At 36.6% G+C, this 19,756-nt stretch overlaps 1 protein-coding gene across 1 annotated transcript in view; it reads left to right on the top strand.

Moving 5' to 3' along the window:
• Positions 1-19,756, top strand: part of LOC136034996 (vesicle-fusing ATPase 1-like) — a 267,443-nt gene that overhangs the window by 23,248 nt on the left and 224,439 nt on the right. Inside the window, exon 5 of the mRNA XM_065716566.1 lies at positions 12,091-12,229. Coding sequence (XP_065572638.1) covers positions 12,091-12,229 — 139 coding nt within the window. The remainder of the gene's footprint in view (positions 1-12,090; positions 12,230-19,756) is intronic.

Below are 19,756 nucleotides of genomic sequence, written 5' to 3' on the forward strand. Positions count from 1 at the left end.
ACAAATGGCTGTCACAAAACGCTTTTCCTTATTCTGAAAGCTTTCAAGTCTCCACAATCAATTTTAAGAACAAATAGAAATTCGTGTTCTGGTAAAAAATCGCATGTTTTGAGTTCATTATAACATTATTTCATTTGTCTTTGCCTCTTAAATACAATTTTGAAAACTTCTCCATGTGTCTTGATTATACTTTGCTTTTGAAAAGAGAATACAGTTTATTACTCTTTAAATATTTCTATTAACATTCATTTATTCCCTCACTTTAATTGAATTGAAAATCTATTAATAATGGATACAATTTTTTAATGTAGCGAAAAAAAACCTTTTTAATATAAAATTAATAATAAATGCCCGTAATATTTCAGCGTCACATCGGAAGCCTTTATCAACAAGTGAGAAAAAAATGTAAACAAACAAAACGAGCTTAAATTAAACATAAATAACCAAAGAAAACACAAACGCTAAAAAAAAGAAAGGAAACTTTTAATCTGTTGAACAAAGGCCTAAAGAACAAAAAGGCCAAGGAAGGAAAATACCGTGTTCTTATTCTTTCGTTACAATGTTATTCCAGACACGTTAACTATAATGCGTAATAACGTACTGCCCAAAACTGTTGAGTTGAACTGCTCACTGCGCAAATTTTTGAATTTGAATTTCAGTCTCGTACACCAAAAAATTGGCAGATTTTATCGTTTTTTCTACACATTTTCGGCATCGTATCGCTATTTTTTAAAAGTATTTAATGCTGCCCCTCTGTGACATTTAAAAAAAGAAGTATTCTGGGCTATCTAGGGATAAGTTGGGCTATAATTGAGGCATGAACTAAGACTAGGAGAGTATTTGATTTTGCGGTCTAACGTTTTTGTTATCGGCTCTTGTGCCAGCGCTGCTCCTGAAGTGCTATTCTTGGGGCTGAACTCCCATAATTCACACCTGACAGGCTGTAGTAGACCCTAAGAATGTTCGCTTTTTGCATATTTGCACCTCATTAAATTCAGATGACGAGGTCCATCCTTTGCGAAGATGAGATGACAAAAAAGTTTTGAAAGTAGTCGTGAGTAAGTTTTGAAAGTAAGCATTTTGACGACAAGGCAGGTATTTTTTTTTTACCGTTGGGAATTGTTTTGAACTTTTAAGAAGCTGACGTCTGACCTTGATCACCAATGTAAGATTCTATTTAGTTCTCCTCCAAAAATGGTTGGTAAAAAGTTTATGAGAGGGATTCATTGGATTCATAAGCACCTCAATAGGCTCAACCAGATCTTCTAAGGCCCATTGAGTGGAATTTCAGAGGAACTTTCTCTCGATCTGCCTTTACTCAGGGGCTGTACAGTCAAGTCAAATGTTCTGTTTTTTTTAGCTTTTAGAACATTGGACAGAGGATTTGCTTCATTTCCCGATGAAGTCTAGCTAAGACACTTGTATGCATATTTCGAGGAAATGAATCTAAGGCTGGCTCCAAAATTTTATGTTTGCCAGTTTCTAGTTCATTGTTATTTTTTCTAAGAGGAGTGAGTTAGGTAGTCGGAACATTTGCTTAGGTTGTATTTTAATCACTATCGTTGGATAATTATTTACATTTTCCCCAGTGGGATCCACAAAATCTTTTAGAGAGTCATTAATCGGATTTTCAGAGCAAGATCTTCTCCTTAATTGGATTTCGCGTGGGTATCGTGTCTTGAACGTTTGAGAAAATGAAGTGTAACCTTGGTCAGTCATAGACATTTCTCTCTGATTATGAAAACTGTTTGTGCTAAAAAAGAAACATTTTTTGGGAGCAATAATATTTTTGTACTCTGTAATTAGAAACTATTGGAATCTAGTTGCGGAGCTCAGTTAGAAAACTTCGTACAAAATATTTATTTCATTGTCAGATCAAGAATCTAGAGATGGTTTCAAAGCGCTGCAAAAACACAGAAGACTGTTTTTGTATTCTAACTTCTAAATATGTCTTTAAACAACGCAATAACAGAGATGATTAAAGAATATCCGTGTTGTTAAGGCGGTTTTTGAACGTTGAAAATATTTCTTTAAGTACTAGTAGTATTCTATTTAAGACATTTCTCTATCGATCTAAAATGTTAAATTATAGAAAGTATCATATTTCTCTTCTTTTTTTAAGCTCACCATCAATTTTAATTGAAATTTGAGGTGAAAATTTAGGGGGGTGGGGCAATGTATTTTTCATCTTCTTGGGGTTGGGGGCGAATTTGTCGTTCTTTCGATGAACTCAGTGAAGATGCCAAAAAACGGCGTCTTTCAATGAAAAATGCCCCCAAAAGGTATTTTTCAAATTCTAGGGGGCACAGTACGCTCCCTCCGTCTCTCACCCAATTCCTGCCGTTGGTTTAAGTCTCCTGGGGTACATTTTTTGGCCGATGTCTCATTTTTTTCAGGGGGTAGGGGGCGTTTTTACTTTAAGATCATCAAAAATAAGGCTGGAGATCTTAGCAGGGGGATTGCAACCCACTTTCGCAACGGAAACCTTGAAAAGCCTGCCTGGAATTAGCATAAAGATGACGATTTAAGGAATCTATTTTGAACGCATCAGTAATGAGGTCACAAAGATAATCTAGACATTCTTGCAGTAACTGGGGCTATCATCCATAGTGGCCGAACTACAAGACGGTAGAATAGGAGTACACATAACCGATCGATAGAGTTTCTCTTGAAAGGTTTATAGAATTTGGCTCCAGCTTCAACCTGATTGGGGTGACGCTCAGATTTTTTGGACTCGATGCCAAGAAGAAGCCTGCTATTTGTCATTCCCAGACGAACGGTGCATTCAAATAATCAAAATATAACATCTAAGACACACTACGAGCAACAAATAATGACATCTCCGTCAAAATACGACCCTCATAATCGGAGGACATAAAAGCAAAAGATGCATCCGATGGATCTTAATGCTCAAATGTTTTCGGGATGGTATCAGCAAAATGAAACGAAGTCGGCTCTCACCTCATTGTTTCCGCCCTTGTAAACAATTTCTAATTGATGATGGTCTCTTCCCATACAAAATATTCATAAATACTCCTGGGCGTAGACCGATGGCACTGCTAGTAACCAAATCGGTGACTGTCTTACAATCTGTCAATAGATAATCGAGCCTTCCGTCTTGCTGATGTTATCTTAGATCATAACTATGATAGCAACAATAAAGGCGAAACTTCTGACACCCAGAATTTTAGCCAGTGCTTGATGCCACATGTAAATGTCAGTATTTTAGCCTCTTGTTTATTCATTCTAAATGGTTCATGAAGCCACAGTGCTCAAGTTTGGTACTGAATTAGTTAATGGATTTGAACCCATTGATTCCGTGGAAGAAGCTTATCAAGAACACATCTGGCAAGCCTTAAAATTAAATATTTCTCGAGGCGGTATGTTCAATGTTTCAACATCGAAAAAGACGTAAACACTTATGGTGGTCCAGTAAAACGTGGACATTGATTAATCAATTCAAAGAAGCAAAAAGGGGCTATCGTTGTCCCACTCTCTAATCTAAGCAAATTATAGATACCGTTAATACAATACTAATTACGGAGAGGTGAAAGAAAGAGGTAATGTGAAAGACAGAGAGGTGAAAGAGAGATAGAGGTGAAGAAAGGTGCGAGACTTGATAAGTGTCAGCACTTGAGAGAAAAAGAGATCTTGAGACATCAGAGTGCCGATTTTTGACATTTCTTGCTGAAAACAACAATTGTTCAAAGTGCCAAAAAGCCCAAATTTCGCCCAAAATGTTAATGGAAAGCTCTTAAATGGCCAATCGGTTTAGAGCCGTTCTACAATTAATAGGCAATACTGTCGCGCAGTGGTGAATTCGCTCCTAAACATGTATGTAATTTGTAGGAAATGCCTTTTGTATTTCGTATAGATTACACATATCGTTGCCTTTTGCATTTGAATGCCCTTTGTTTAAAGACACGCCACTTCTCTACTTCCTCTTTATGCATTTGATTGTAATCAAACACTGAAAAAGGAGGTAGAGAAATACTTTTCTCTCTTGCTAGTAGTAGGAAGAGAGGAAGTATGAGGAATAATTATCAGTTTCCAGTATTAGTCTTCACAACCAGAATATATTACCCAACAGTTTTTTTTATCCATCCGATTTGTGATGAACTGATAATTTTCATGAATTTTTTTTATTCGTGCAAGACATAGAATTCCGCTAAGCTGAATGCTGGTGTCACTTAGCTCCATTTATTCCATTTTGAATACATCTTACATTTTAGATATAACGACCAAGACTCGAATATTCTGACTAATTGCTGTCGGTATGCATTCGATAATCCGGATAATCGAATATAGTGGTTTTCGTACATATCATAGCATATTACGTAGATGCACCTACATCTTACTTATCAGCTGACTTACGACCGGTTTCTCCTTTCTTTAATGAACCAATATTATTTATTTTATCTTGAACGATAACACCGCTTTCTCACATTTTAGCAATTTTAAGTACAAAGTTGATAAGAAACAGTGCACTTATAATAAACAACCAGGGTTGCCACCAGCTCTGGAATAAAATCCATGACAAGCATAAAAAAAATCCAATGCTTGTCTATGGCAAGCGTATTGTCAACGGGAACCAAAATGTGCCACTGACGACGCCTCGTGCTGTTCGCGATGCTACCTTTCAGTGAATAGATACTCGTTACGAAAAACACTCGTATCACTGAAACGCTGCTTTTTTTTCCTCCTAAGATTACAAGATTCTGCGTATTGTGAATTGCCATGTTCGTAGAAATTTTTCTACGCATCTGGCGTCGTCGTCGTTGCGAACTCAGATTCGATCAGGGAACATGGCTTTTCAAAATCGAAAAGCATTCATTATTTCGGCACCGCATCTTTGTAAACCAAGAGTAGCCACTAGACAATTAGAACGGTTCTCCTCTACCTTCTCGTTGCTGATTGTCTAAGGCGGTTCTAACAGCCAAAGACAATTTTTTGCTTAAACGGAGTGTATCTTTTTGTGGCACTTGATATTTACCAAGTGACAGATTGCGATCGCAAATTCTGTCGGTCTGTCCCGATTTTGCTAGTTTAGGAACTTCCAGATAAGCTAGGACGATGAAATTTGGCAGGCGTATCTGGGACCAGATCAGATTAAATTAGAAATAGTCGTTTCCCCAATTCGACCCTCTGGCGTGAGTGGGGGTGACGGTCAATTCGGAAAAATTAGAAAAATGAGGTATTTTTACTTACGAACGGGTGATCAGATCTTAATGAAATTCGATATTTAGAAGGATATCGTGTCTCAGGGCTCTTATTTCAAATCCTCACCGGATCTGGTGACATTGAAGGGAGTTAGAGGGGGAATCCTAAAATCTTGGAAAATGCTTAAAGTGGAGGGATCGGGATGAAACTTGTTGGGAAAATTAAAAACAAGTCCTAAAATACGTGATTGACATAACCAGAACGGATCCGCTTGGAATCCGGTGACAATGGGGGGAGTTGGAGGGGGAAATCGGAAATCTCTGAAAACGTGAAAATTGAGGTATCTTTATCTTACGAATGGGTGATCGGATCTTAATGAAACTTGATAAATATATAAAGATCTTATGTCTCAGATGCACTATTTTCGATTTGAATTGGATCCGGGGACATAGGAGTTTGGAGGGGGGAAACAGAAATTTTGGAAAACGCTTAGAGTGGAGGAATCGGGGTGAAACTTGATGGAAAAAAAGCAAAAGTTGTAGTACGTGATTGACATAATTGGAACGGATCCGCTCTCTTTGGGGGAGTTGGGGGGGAGGGTCTTAATTCGGAAAAATTGAGGTATTTTTTACTTAAGAACGAGTGACCGGATCTTTATGAAATTAGAGCTAATATTATAAACCCCGACCAGATCTGGTGACATTGGGGGAATTGGATGGGAAACCGGAAATCTAGAAAACTCTTAGAGTGGAGAGATCGCGATGAAACTTTGTGGGTAGAATAAGCATATGCCCTAGATACGTGGTTGACGTAACCGTACTGGATCGACTCTCTTTGGGGGAGCTAGGAGTGGCGGTCCAGTGCTTTGGCGAGTTTGGTGCTTTTGGACGTGCTAGGACGATGAAAATAGGTAGGTATGTCAGGAACCTGCACAAATTTACTTGATGTTGTTTTCCCCGATTCCACTATTTGGGGGGTTAAAGAGGGAGGAAAAATTAGAAAAAACGAGGTATTTTTACTTTCGAATGGGTGATCGAATCTTAATGAATTTTGATATTTAGAAGGATTTCGTGTCTCAAAGCTCTTATTTTGAATCCTGACCGGCATTAAGCCCCTGATTTTCCTTTTAAATCAATCTGTTAGTTCTTAGAATTTTGTTAGAGCTCTTGCCATATGAGCTCTTGGCTCTTCCTACCTCGTCACAAGTGCCGTATGAGCTCCTAGCCCTTGTTTGTTGTTGTTTTTGGGTGTAGGAGAAAGAAATCACATCCTGAAGTGAAACTTGTGAGGTCTGAATTCCCCGATTTTCTTCAGGTTGCTGAAAAAGCAATCTGTATTTTCATTTGAACTCATTTTGGCCCGCACAAGAACCGTTTTTGCTACTTTGGAGTAAGAGCAATTTTATCCGGTATGAAAAAAGTAAACGTCGGGATTCTTTGGTAAAATCCATGATTTTCTATAAATTCCATCTTTTTTAAAAGTTAATCCATGGAATGTTCAATGCCCATGACAGGGGTTAAAAACCCTTGTGAACATGGGTAAATCTATGACGATGGCAACCCAGCATTGAAACAGTACCGAAAAATATGGGGTCGAAATCATGTAGTGACACTTCAATATGGAATTGAATCACAATTGGTAACTAAACTAATACAGACTACAGTAACAAAACACGTTGAGCCGATAGTGTTGTGTCGAAGATCGATTGAAAATTTACTTGTTTGACCAAAGTTGGTAGTCTGGGTAATCGCGAATCCGGATCAATGAGGGCTGGATTAATCGAGTTTCTACTGTACGTATGTCTAATTTAGACGTATGTCCCTAGCTGTTGTACAGTCTTGCATAATAGACAGACTTGTTTTAAAAATGAGTATCAACCCATTTATTAAAGCGCACCTTCAGCTATAATAAGGGCTTTCCAACTTTCTTTTTTCTGCATGGAAAGTTCACATTTTGGTCGAGTGACTATACTGACGAATGTGTCTCCAGAAATTTTTATATGAACTATCTAAGGTTGCTTGGCCTTTGTTGCAATGATTTTTATACCTTGCACATGACATATTGTTTAAGCGATCAGAAGCGTCATGTGAATAATCAGCTGAGTATACCACTACGAATTTAAGTATTATTGACCGGTGAATTTTAGTGTACCTCCACAGACCTACAAACAGGATGGGATTAAACGGACCTGATACAACGCGAACCAATAGTGTTTAAAAGGTGTGTTTGCATAAAATATAATGATCCACTCCAAAAACCCAAAAAGAGGAGGACGACAAGTCGCGAGACATCAGCATTTGAAAAATGAACGGTGCGTGTCCAAATCCCGGCTAAAAAAAAAGATCGTTGAATTTCATATGTGCTGTGTACCTCTTTGGTAAAATTGTACTGAATTTCTGACTAAAAGAAAAATTTGAAAAAATTAAAGAAAAAACTTTTTCGCAAGCAGACCAATGCAAGTTATCTGACGCTTCCGGTGTTTTTTTCCCAGACTTCTCCAGGTGCCCATTTGGAGCTTGGCCACCTTTGGTAGAGCTTATAGAGTCACAGCACTGGTCTCCGCTCTAAACCAAATAATCAGTGACACCAGGACTTTAGCACCAGCTTCGAAGGGCATAGGATTGCAAATCCAGCATGCATACAGATGTAAAGGTCGGAGTAAAATGTTCTCATTACAATTACACCACGCATCACAGCGCTGCTCACATATGTTGTTATTTTGTCCCTTTACAACTTTTTATGGTAACCAAGGTCATAGAAAATCAGGAGGCAGCCCATTCAATAGAGATTTAGAAGGTGTAGTGTCCTTTACATAGGTCAAAAGTGATTGGAGGCCAACCAGCCATCCTTCCATGCCTTTCTTGCCCTTGGGCACCCCTGTAAACCTTAAGCCAGCGGATAAAGTTCGAGATACAAGTGTTCCTCACAATAGTGAAAAGCTCTAATAAGCATGTCTCTGGGGTCGAAATGACCCCCACAGCTCCAGAGACAGTAGCCCTAAATTATGTGGAGTACCCATTGTTCATAGATAGTTTTTAGTCGTAAAGACGGCCATGTTTGGTCTTGGACGTCCGACTAGCTTAAAATTTTAGTGTCATTCGCTAGGTCAATATATTCCAGAGTTTCCCAGGAGTATCCTCCTTAAATGAAACGTGTACATGATTGCATCAAAAGAGGCTCTGTGTATTGATTTTTCAAAACCCGTCTTCTACAATATTTCGGGAAAGGTTTGGGGGTCTGTAGGGAACATGGAACCGCAATTATCTGTTTTCTATAATTTAATGGTCAAATACTTGTGACAAAAGTAATTAACCTTAAGAGGAATCTCTCAACTTTTCCCGCGCAAATTCCAGAAGTCATCTGAAGAAAATCTTTTATAGCCACTGTTTGCAACCACGTGGGTGTTACATTCCAGTTTAAGGCAAAGGGACTCGGAGGCCTTTTAAATTGATAGGGTTTCAAAATAATGTTGTTGTTGTTTATATAGATCCCACTTAGACACTAGTTTCCCTAAGATCTCAATTAATTTTAAGAGAACGTACCTAATTTACTATGCCCAAAGTTCACATGGTTATTGAAGAATTCAGACTTTTTTTTTTTCAATGTAAAGAGTGACGTTAAAACCAGGAGAAATTGCTCTAAATATGAGGCGATAGCTGACTGTCCGTTGCAATCCCACCCTCTTCATTCTGAAGTTTTACAACTTTGAACAGGACGTACGTACTTCCAAACTACTGTGCCGGTCTTTGTTGATAATTGAACGTATATTATGGTGAAATCACTGAAGAAGGTTTTTGCAATAAATACTTTTTTCGCTTTTAATTGAAATACACTTGTAATTGAACTGAAAATCTTTGCACTCGAATTGCAGTTGCTTGAAAAACCTTACGGTTACCAACAACTAAAATGTATTTGCCTCGAAATGGCTAGCTTAGCTACTGAATCACCAATTCAAGTAAAGTCTGAGTTATGCATCCCTGCTTTTGTCGCACTGCTGTTTCACGCAGATCAGTTTCTTGCAGAGGAATTGGCTACAGGTTGTTTTGGGTACCCGTTTGATCGACCGTATATCAATCATCAAGCTGTACAAAAATGTGGATCTATTACACTTTCTAGGGCAATAATGAGAAAAGGTTTGAATTATGGAACGTTCTACAGATAAAGGATGGCAGATTGCCAATGATTGCTCGTTTTGGCGATCAATCATTGGGGGCAAACAAGAGCATCTACTTGGAGCAAACAAAAGCAGATCGTCCGCTGAAAAAAATGGCAAGCTTAGCTACTGAATCACCAATTCAAGTAAAGCCTGAGTTATGCAACTCTGCCTTCGCTGCTCTGCTGTTTCATGCAGAACGGTTTATTGCAGGGTAATTGTCTACAGGTTGTTTTGGGTACCCGTTTGACTGACCGTATATCAATCATCAAGCTGTACGAAAATGTGGATCTATTACACTTTCTAGGGCAATAATGAGAAAAAGTTTGAAATGGCTAGGGAATGTCTTACAGATAAAGGATGGCAGATTGCTGGTTTTGGCCATATACTTGGGGGCAAACAAAAGCAGATCGTCCGCTGAAAAAAATGGCAAGCTTAGCTACTGAATCACCAATTCAAGTAAAGCCTGAGTTATCCATCTCTGCCTTCGTTGCACTGCTGTTTCTTGCAGAACGGTTTATTGCAGAGTAATTGTCTACAGGTTGTTTTGGGTACCCGTTTACTGACCGTATGTCAATCATCAAGCTGTACAAAAATGTGGATCTGTTATACTTTCTAGGGCAATAATGAGAAAAAGTTTGAAATGGCTAGGGAACGTTCTACAGATGAAGGACGGCAGATTGCCAATGATTGCTTGTTTTAATCCATCTACTTGGGGGCAAACAAAAGCAGGTCATCCCTTTGAAAAATGGCAAGCTTAGCATCAATTCAAGTAAAGCCTGAGTTATGCATCTCTGCCTTCGTTGCACTGCTGTTTCTTGCAGAACGGTTTATTGCAGAGTAATTGGCTACATGTTGTTTTGGGTACCCGTTTACTGACCGTATATCAATCATCAAGCTGTACGAAAATGTGGATCTATTACACTTTCTAGGGCAATAATGAGAAAAAGTTTGAAATGGCTAGGGAATGTTTTACGATAAAGGATGGCAGATTGCTGTTTTTGGCCATCTACTTGGGGGCAAACAAAAGCAGGTCGTCCGCTGAAAAAATGGCAAGTTTGACTACTGAATCACCAATTCAAGTAAAGCCCGAGTTATCCATCTCTGCCTTCGTTGCACTGCTGTTTCTTGCAGAACGGTTTATTGCAGAGTAATTGCCTACAGGTTATTTTGGGTACCCGTTTGACTGACCGTATATCAATCATCAAGCTGTACAAAAATGTGGATCTATTATACTTTCTAGGGCAATAATGAGAAAAAGTTTGAAATGGCTAGGGAACTTCTACAGATGAAGGACGGCAGATTGCCAATGATTGCTTGTTTTGGCCATCTACTTGGGGGCAAACAAAAGCAGGTCGTCCGCTGAAAAATGGCAAGCTTAGCTACTGAATCATCAATTCAAGGAAAGCCTGAGTTATGCATCTCTGCCTTCGTTGTACTGCTGTTTCATGCAGATCATGTAGATGTTTCGCGTAGATCCTCCACTACCTCCTATTTTTTCAGGTTTTTCCTCTAATCTCCTCAAAAGACATCTCCCCGAAAATCGACGTTCATAACTCCATGAACGTAAGGGAAAAAACGTACTATAAATCGTTAGTTTTGGTACGTTTATTTTCGGGTACACGTCGGGAAACCCAATTTTCTTTTAAAGAAAATAAGGGAACACTGAGAAAATTTTTGGAACCTATCCTATCCAAGCCTATCCTTGCACCCTGAACTCTCAAAACCTCTAAAAATTAACTCATTTTTCTTCATCTAGGATGTTCAAATCATCAGCATAATCTGAATTTAAGAGAGTTTTGATAAGTATCTTCAACAACTAACAATTGCTTGATACGAGAAGACGGCCTTTTTTTTTATCTATCGTTCCCAGTAAACGCAAGAGGTGGTCAAATCAGACATATTTTTTCTCGTCATATATACGTCTATTCCGTAAGAAGCAACACATGCTCTAAAACCTAGATTTAAAAATCTAAAAAATTTAAGCTTATCGATAGAGGGAAGAAATCTTACCACGTAAGTCACCAAAGTAGTTGATTCTAAATTGTTGTGAGAAATAGAACACAAGTCATTATGCCACAGCCTAAGAAACTACTGTTGAATTATTATCATGACCAAAGAAATTTAATCTTTGTTATGCTTATTTTATAGTAATATAAATTTGTAGTGATATAAATCATCATCATAAATTATAGTCAAATAATTTATTATTGTAACTATATAAAAAAGATTAGTATTACTAAATAATTAAATTATTAATGACAAAACGTATTATCTGTGTTTAAGCAAATATTCTGCCAGTCGGTTTGGCTGCCTTTTTGATTGACTAGACCGATACGGCATTGCTTGGTTTATTTTAAAATTTTGTAATATCTCAGCTGGCCAGTGTTTCTTCTTTTCTTATCATTCATAGCGATCTGAATAGACTACTGTTATTATTTTAATATAACCGATATTAAAAATAATCATATTTTTTCAAACAAAATTCGTACCTGAGATTTTGTTTAAGTATGGGATTAAATACTGAAAACGTGCGTTTTCGGGGCCGATATTTTCAATTTTCCAAAATTTCTTTCAAATAAATATGCAAAATTGATTCATTGTATTCTGCTTAATCCACCTGCCATAGAATATTTTTGCTAAAAGGGAAACCCTATGTAAGCAAAATATGGAATTTTGTACTTGCCCGGTTTTTTCCTTTGCAGGAGAAATTTATTTTCGTTTTGTAAATACTTTTCTCTTAGGTTAGCATTCTCAGTTGACTCTCTCCTTTTCAGTTATCAGCCCAGAAAGTCTGCGAAGTGACAATGCTGGAGCACCAATACCCTCAAGCTATGGTATGCTGGTAGCAAATTCGACTATTACCTTTGAGAAAGGCCCATCATCATCAATAGTTTTGGTTGGAAAAGCCAGAGGGTTTGTGTTTTCCCCTTTATTTTTTTAGTGTTAGCTTTCTACTGTCATTTTTTTGCTTAATTTTTAATTGTCTATTATTCTTTTTTTTACTATTAGTTTTCTTTTTCTTACTAATAGTTTTCTATTCTCATTTTGTTTAATTTCTTTACTTGATTTTTAACTGTCTATTCTTCTTTCTTTTTATTATTAGTTTTCTATTCTCATTTTGTCTATTTTTTTTTTTAATTATAACTTAAAGCACAAAAATATACATTAGTGGAAAATTATAGTTTTATAGTTAGAAGATAGAGTATGGGCAAAAAATTTTGTTCCTCGTCAACAATTGTTTGGTTTGAAAAGCCAGAGGATTTTTTCTTTCTGTTTATTAGCTTTTTTATTATCACTTTATGTAACTGTTTACTCTTTTTTTTTATTTAGCATCAGTTTTCTATCCTCATTTCTTTTAGTTTTTTTTTGTAACTTGTAACACAAAAATATACCCTTACCGGAGCCTTATGATTTAGTCTTACAATAATAATGGTATAAAAATATACTCTTAGTGGAGGATTTACAATTCATGTATAACTTAATGAAATTAAGCTACGTATAAGAGGCATTAATTGGATTGCCATGAATACCTTATAATGTGTTTTATGCAGGGTTATCACCCTTTGGAAAAATCACTAGATTTTAGTGTTTTTTTGGTCGATTTAGTAATTTTCTTCAATAATCTAGTGATTTGTGTGCTGATTTAGTGATTTTTTTAGGAAATATAAAAAATCACTAGGGGTGGCTACCCTGGTTGTAAGCTATTCAATCCACTGACTGGTAAAATATACGTTTATTTTACTTATCTACATTTATCTTTCACCAATATCCTCAGGCTATTGTATGTTGTTGCTAATTTGGTCATCACCTTTGAGATTGGGTTTGTCACCCGTGGCCTGGGAAAGCCAGAGGGCTTTTCTCTTTTTCTGTGCTTTTATTATTAACTTTTCTATTGCTATTACATTTAGTTATATACTTATTTGCCCAGTTTCTTAATTATATGTTCTTTCGCTCCTTTACTTACTTAGACTTAGGATTTCCCACGCCGGTCGGCGCATAAGGCGGCAACGATGTCTCTCCACGATGACCTCTCCAGCGTCTTCGGCTGAAGATTATCAAGGCATGTTCTTGAGAGCGCTGCGTCTTTTTCTTGGCATCGTCCAAGTGTAGCCTTCTGTCATCCGCGCCGTCCAATTCCTTGAGGAGTGCAACACCAAACGTCATGAGGCAGGCGATTGCTGCGCATTCTAACCATGTGTCTCCAATGTCGCCACTGACCGCTTATGACTTTATCAATAACGAATGACTGTTTAGTATTCTCTCTTATGAATGGGTTGGTAATATTGTCCGTCCAGTTGATTCCGAGAATCCGTCGAAGACAATTGTTTTCAAAACTTTGGATGCTGTTTTATCAGCGCCTAGCTTTCAGAGCCATATGTTAGCACTGACTGGACATTACTATTGAAGAGCCTCAATTTCAGCTTCAAAGGGAAAGTGGCACTTCTCCAAACGTTTCTTAACTTATCAAGGGCGCTTCCTGTGTGCGCAATATGTGTGGCAATTTCATGCTCAGTGCTTCCATCGGTGCTCACTAGACTCCCAAGATATCTAAACATGTCCACCTCTTCAATTTCCTTTGCTTTAACTGTCAGCGGCTCAGCAGGTAGTTTATTCGCATTATTGTGCATGATTTTCTTCTTTTGCGTGGTTTTCTTTTGCGTGAAATTGTTTGGCAATTTCATGCTCAGTGCTTCCATCGGTGCTCACTAGACTCCCAAGATATCTAAACATGTCCACCTCTTCAATTTCCTTTGCTTTAACTGTCAGCGGCTCAGCAGGTAGTTTATTCGCATTATTGTGCATGATTTTCTTCTTTTGCGTGGTTTTCTTTTGCGTGAAATTGTGTGGCAATTTCATGCTCAGTGCTTCCATCGGTGCTCGCTAGACTCCCAAGATATCTAAACATGTCCACCTCTTCAATTCCCTTTGCTTTAACTGTCAGCGGCTCAGCAGGTAGTTTATTCTCATTATTGTGCATGATTTTCTTCTTTTGCGTGGTTATTGACAAATCTATTCATTCACCTACTTTCGAGGGCTCATTTATGTTTTACTGAAGCTCCTCCCTTAAGTGAGAAAGGAGCGTTATATCGTGTGTGACGTCTGCATCAAATAAAGTATGATTTTTATTCAACTGGATGCCATCCACGAAGTTACACGTCCGCAGAATGAAGTCAATGAGTACTCCAGTATTTGCTTTTTTAATTTAGGATTAGTTTTTTTACATACTTTTTTTTTACTTATGATAAGAAGATATACCATTAGAATCTTGTAATATCACCCTAGAATTGAAAAGGTAGAAAAATGTATCCTTAGCAGAGAATTAAAGATAATATAGTATATTTATAGTTGAAAAATATATTGTAAAATAAAGTAATTTAGTGTCGAAATCAAACTCCGCAAAATGGACGAATCGGCTGACACTATTTATTTTGTTATTTTATTTTGATATCTTTTATTAAACAGGATAAATTATCCAAACCCGCTCCAAATGGACAAGATATGGTATAAGGAGGGGCAAACAAATCTATAATAACAACAAAAAAGCTCTCCTTTCAGCGCCGAAGGGGTTTTAAAAAGCTTAATAATAACAGTATATGCTCAGCTACCATTATCAAAATACTCGACACTGAATTCCATCCTTTTATTTCAGTGAAAGATAATAAAAGACATATAGAAAAAATTAATAATCTTATTTTAATTATTATTTTATCTATTTTACAACTAAAATTGGCAGAACATAATTTGCACTCTACTGAAAATAACTTTTTTTCTTTTATAACGTTAATAAATCCAAAATTATTAAGACTTTCAGGAATGAATACCAGTATATATTAAATTGTCAATCTACAATTTATTAGTCATTTTTAGTATTTTTAGTTATTGGCTTTTTAGTAAATCCACATCCAATTGTTCTTTTCAGTGATCTTGCCCACTCTGGTGATTCTGTTTTTCTTGATGTTATGAGGAATAAATAACCATTACTCGAACTAAAAATTGCTTTCAGTAAAGTGCAAATTGAGTTCTGGTCTTTAGAAAGTACCTGGTAGTAATAGTAAAGCAATTTTATTGAAAATAATCATTTTTTACATAGTAGTACAACAAAAGCGGAGCTTTCAAGGATACGTTAAAAAAAAGAAAAAGACTAACCGAAACCAACATGAAAAATAAACAACGAAATACTACATTATAAAAAACCCGAAACAACACATACAAAATACAGAAAGATAATACATTGAAAATATAGTGAATCTGTTTCGAAAGCATACCTACTGAGCAACTCCACATGTAAATCACGTTTAAGCTGGTTGAGCTTACCTTTATTCTTAATATCTTTGCCAAGTTGGTTCCAAAGCTTGGAAGCTCTATAAACAGGAGAAAAAGAAGACCTACTAGAAGCAAGTCGAGGAACCTCAATATTTCCTCGCATCCGAGTATCGTGTTGGTGAACATCAGACCTCTCAAAAAATATACCTGCAAAACAATCTGGATGGCCCTCATTATGATAGTTATGTATAAAAATCAAAGTATAAAATCACGCAATCCGGCTGCAGGAATTATATTTATTTCACTAGAGACCGACCTCATGGACTCCCGGTTCCCCAAACCATAAAAACTCGGATAGCGTTATTCTGGATCACACGGATTGGACGAAGTAACGAGGGGAAAGTGCCAAACTGCCAACCCATATCAATGAACAATACATAAGGGTGAATAAGGGAAAAATACTACAACCGTAAAATATTTTGGGGGAAAATATGTTTTAATTTACGCATCATACTTAGGTTACGCAATATTTTAGAAATCGACTTCACAGGGTTATTAAATGATAGGGTTTCATCAACATCAATTCCGAGTTACTGGGTGAACCGTGTATGTTTGATAATTCCCTGCTCTGATATCAATTCAGTGATCCGAGGATAAAAATTTGGAAATCGAGAAAGAATAACAAAATTCGACTTACCTCTATTCAGGTCAAATTAATTTGTTTTTAGCCATGTACATATCTCGCTCATTGCTGCATTTAATGCTGACATAAGCAGTTGTTCCGTAAGGGCAACACACATCATCGTTGTGTCATCCGCAAATAAGGGCGCAGTGGCCAGTGTTATACTCGGACAATTATCAGCAAAACCTCTAATTTTGGGTAGGGCATTAACAAAATCAGGCACATCATTGATCAAAATTAATAATTGAGTAGGACCCAATACGGAACCTTGGGGAACTCCACAATTAACACAATTTTTACTAGACAAAAATCGTTGTAAATGAACATACTGCTATCTATTCTGAAGATAATTACGAAGCAAACTTAACGTTGGACCCCTTAGTCCGTAAAATTCTCATTTTCTTAATGATATACGATGGTCAACAGTGTCAAAAGCCTTAACCAAATCCAAGAACACACCAGCTACCCTAAGTTTCTTATCAAGAGCTTCATTAATTACCGAAGTAATAAACAAAATCGCAATTTCTGTTATTCTACCTTTCCTGAAACCGAATTGATTTGGATGTAAAAGTTGGTGTCGTTCCTGATGCTCATATATCCATAATTAAGACACTTTCTTGAAAACGGGAAAGAGCAGGTAATAACGAAATTGGTCGATAATTCCACAGATCATTCCTATTGCTACCTTTAAAAACAGGGGTAATTCTTGCAATCTTAAGACAATTAGGAAACTTACCCTGTTTCGGGCAAGCATTAATAAGGGAGGTAAATATATTTGGAATTATTGCAATTTTACGGGGTTGTAGCCCCATTCTTCATTGTACTAATTTCTGCCCAGTTTACGTTTGACTTGGTTATTTGTTGTAATTTCTGTTCGTTTTGATTTCATTTATTTATTGCGATTATTTTTATCGTTTGAAATATGATTGAATATACGGAATATTATTGAAATATTCCCTTGAAATATTGTTTGGCTTAATTTTTGCTTGTCTTTAGCTTAATGTAGCTCTTTAGCTTTTTTGAAAAACTTGTTTTATGGAAAAAGTTTTTTTTTTAAACTAATGCTTGAAAAAAAAATCAATAAGAAAATCACAGCGATTAGCCACTGGAAGTACTTAAAGTAAGCCGCACCCATGGCCGTATCCAGGAGGAGGAGTAACTGGGTATTAATCAAATAGTGAAATCGAATGGTAATCAAATTGCCAATGTAAAAAAATATAAAAAAAATTCTGCCCCCCTCTTTTCCCTCAGAAAATTCCCCCCGCGTATTTATAACGATCGCATTTTGAATTTAAAAGTATTTTAAAAATTTTCCCGAGAACTACTCTTCTCCCGAAAAATCAAATAAGGGATATAAATATAAAATATAGGATGTATCAAATATAGGAAAATATAAAAAAATACAGAAAGGAAAACAGACAAGCTCTCCGACTTCTCCAATCGAAATCATTGCCTTCCTCAAGTCAACGTGCAACTTAGCGTATTGATACTCTTAAATGGATGGGGAATTCGGTGTGCATCTGATAGTGTAAATATGAATATTATTGTATTTTTCTTTAGCTAAAATTATGTACCCATGCTATGCTATTTGGCATTTTTTCTTTAGATTTTTCTCCTTTTTTTAAGGATCGCTATTTACGCACGGTTTTTTACCGTGAACAGTTTGAAAAACCGGCTAGAAAAAAAAAATCAGATTGTTTTTGTTTTTATCAAAAAGAAGCATCTACGCTTGACGCATAGAAGATTCTTTATTAGTCAATGATGAACGTGTGATAAGTCAATAAAAAGAATGATTTATGGCTCAGTTTTAGAGATTGTATCCTTCATAGCGATTGAAGAAATGTATTAAATTGGTTGTATCTAAAGCATGAGGAAAAACGCCATGGGGAAAAATGCAGTTATTTGTATATTTCTAATTGAGAAACATTTTTCTTTTCTTTCTAAAGAAAAAAGTTTAGGAGGGATAGGTGGTGTGATTTCGTCCTTTTTTTAGTGAAAATGCCGAAAGGTGTTTTGTTAAAATATAGAGGGGGAGGGGCAAGTAAATCCTTGAGGCCAGTTAACCCCTTAGCCAAGTTGGTGCCCCTGGGAGTCGAGTACCCAGTGACTGGTGGCGCATCTCAATGAAGCGTGCTTAAGCGAAGCTCTTTTTTCTTGTTTATGAGCAATTGAAATGACAACCTAGTGATTAAAAATAATTTTTTTGAGGACGACATAACAACCCACACCAATATTTCGAAAATTGTAGTAGCAGCAACATTTATTTGGAGATTCAAATCTTTAAAGTACCAAGGAAACTGAAAATCCAATATTATTGTTAAGTAGAAACTTACGCAACCATATGTATCTTAGAAAACTGTGAAAAATTGGTAACTCGATTTTTAGCGAAAAAGACCTTCACCACTGAGAGTGGCAACACTGACGAAAATGCTATGCTGTCCCAAAACTTGATAGTTTTGAAAAAACTGAAAGATTCACGGGTACTTTTGTCTTACAGCCACCACAATCAAGATGTTGTATCGCGAACATGAGGCAATAACCAGACAAAATTAGCTTCGGCTCGGTGGGAAACTACATTGTAGCTATATTTTAATAAATATTAAGTTGGTATTTTGGTTAGGTTTTGTTAGTTTAGGCTACGTATTTAATATAATGCGGTCTAGGTGACCCCCCTTCCATAATTCTCTGCTGTAGTTTTCATATTTTTTTTTTGATAAAGTATTATATTTTCATCATTTTTCGTTTTATTTTATTAGCATTAATCAATCTTCCCTTTTCAACAGAACTTGATTGTGATGCACCGATTCACGTTATAAGTTCGCGGTTTTCAGTTATGAATATATCTGAGACGGGTTCACAAGAGCAAAAAAAAATTTGTGAATATATTGTTTTTTTTGGGTAGTTTAAGGGTTGAGGCTTGGGTGGATGCATGGCAGGCTAAAATAAAAGAAAGAAATGGCTACTTTTTTAGGTGTCTTATGATGCTATTTAGCATAAACTGTTTTGATATATCTTCAATTCTTTTTTTCACTTGCTTAATATATATACGTGTATCTAAAGGCCATTTGCCATACACACAAAAGAAATTAACAAATTGCGTCAACTAAGGGGAAGGGCATTTATCAAATAGCCATTCAAAATGAAAAAAAAACAGCTAAAACGCCTCCTCCTAGATTTTGAAAGATATGTGTAGGCCCCTCCCCTACATTTTCGTGAATTGACGCCACTACTATCTACTTGCCCTTACATGACATTGCTACCAAGCCTTCTGATCATGTAGGCATGTGTTTGGACAGGAATTTCTGAAGGGTCTAGTTTGAGGTAGCAGCTCATTTGTCAAAAAATAATTTACAGGTGAGCTATGTGGAAATTTTCGACAAATAACGAGATTCCACGGCAAAAATGCGACGAAGTGGCAATGGAATAATTTTATATGTAAACGGCCTGTATTTTTTTTATGCTTTAATTTCTGATTTCAAGCATTGGTACCAATA

The sequence above is a fragment of the Artemia franciscana genome, chromosome 13 (assembly GCF_032884065.1).
Source record: "Artemia franciscana chromosome 13, ASM3288406v1, whole genome shotgun sequence".
Classification (NCBI taxonomy): Eukaryota; Metazoa; Arthropoda; class Branchiopoda; order Anostraca; family Artemiidae; genus Artemia; species Artemia franciscana.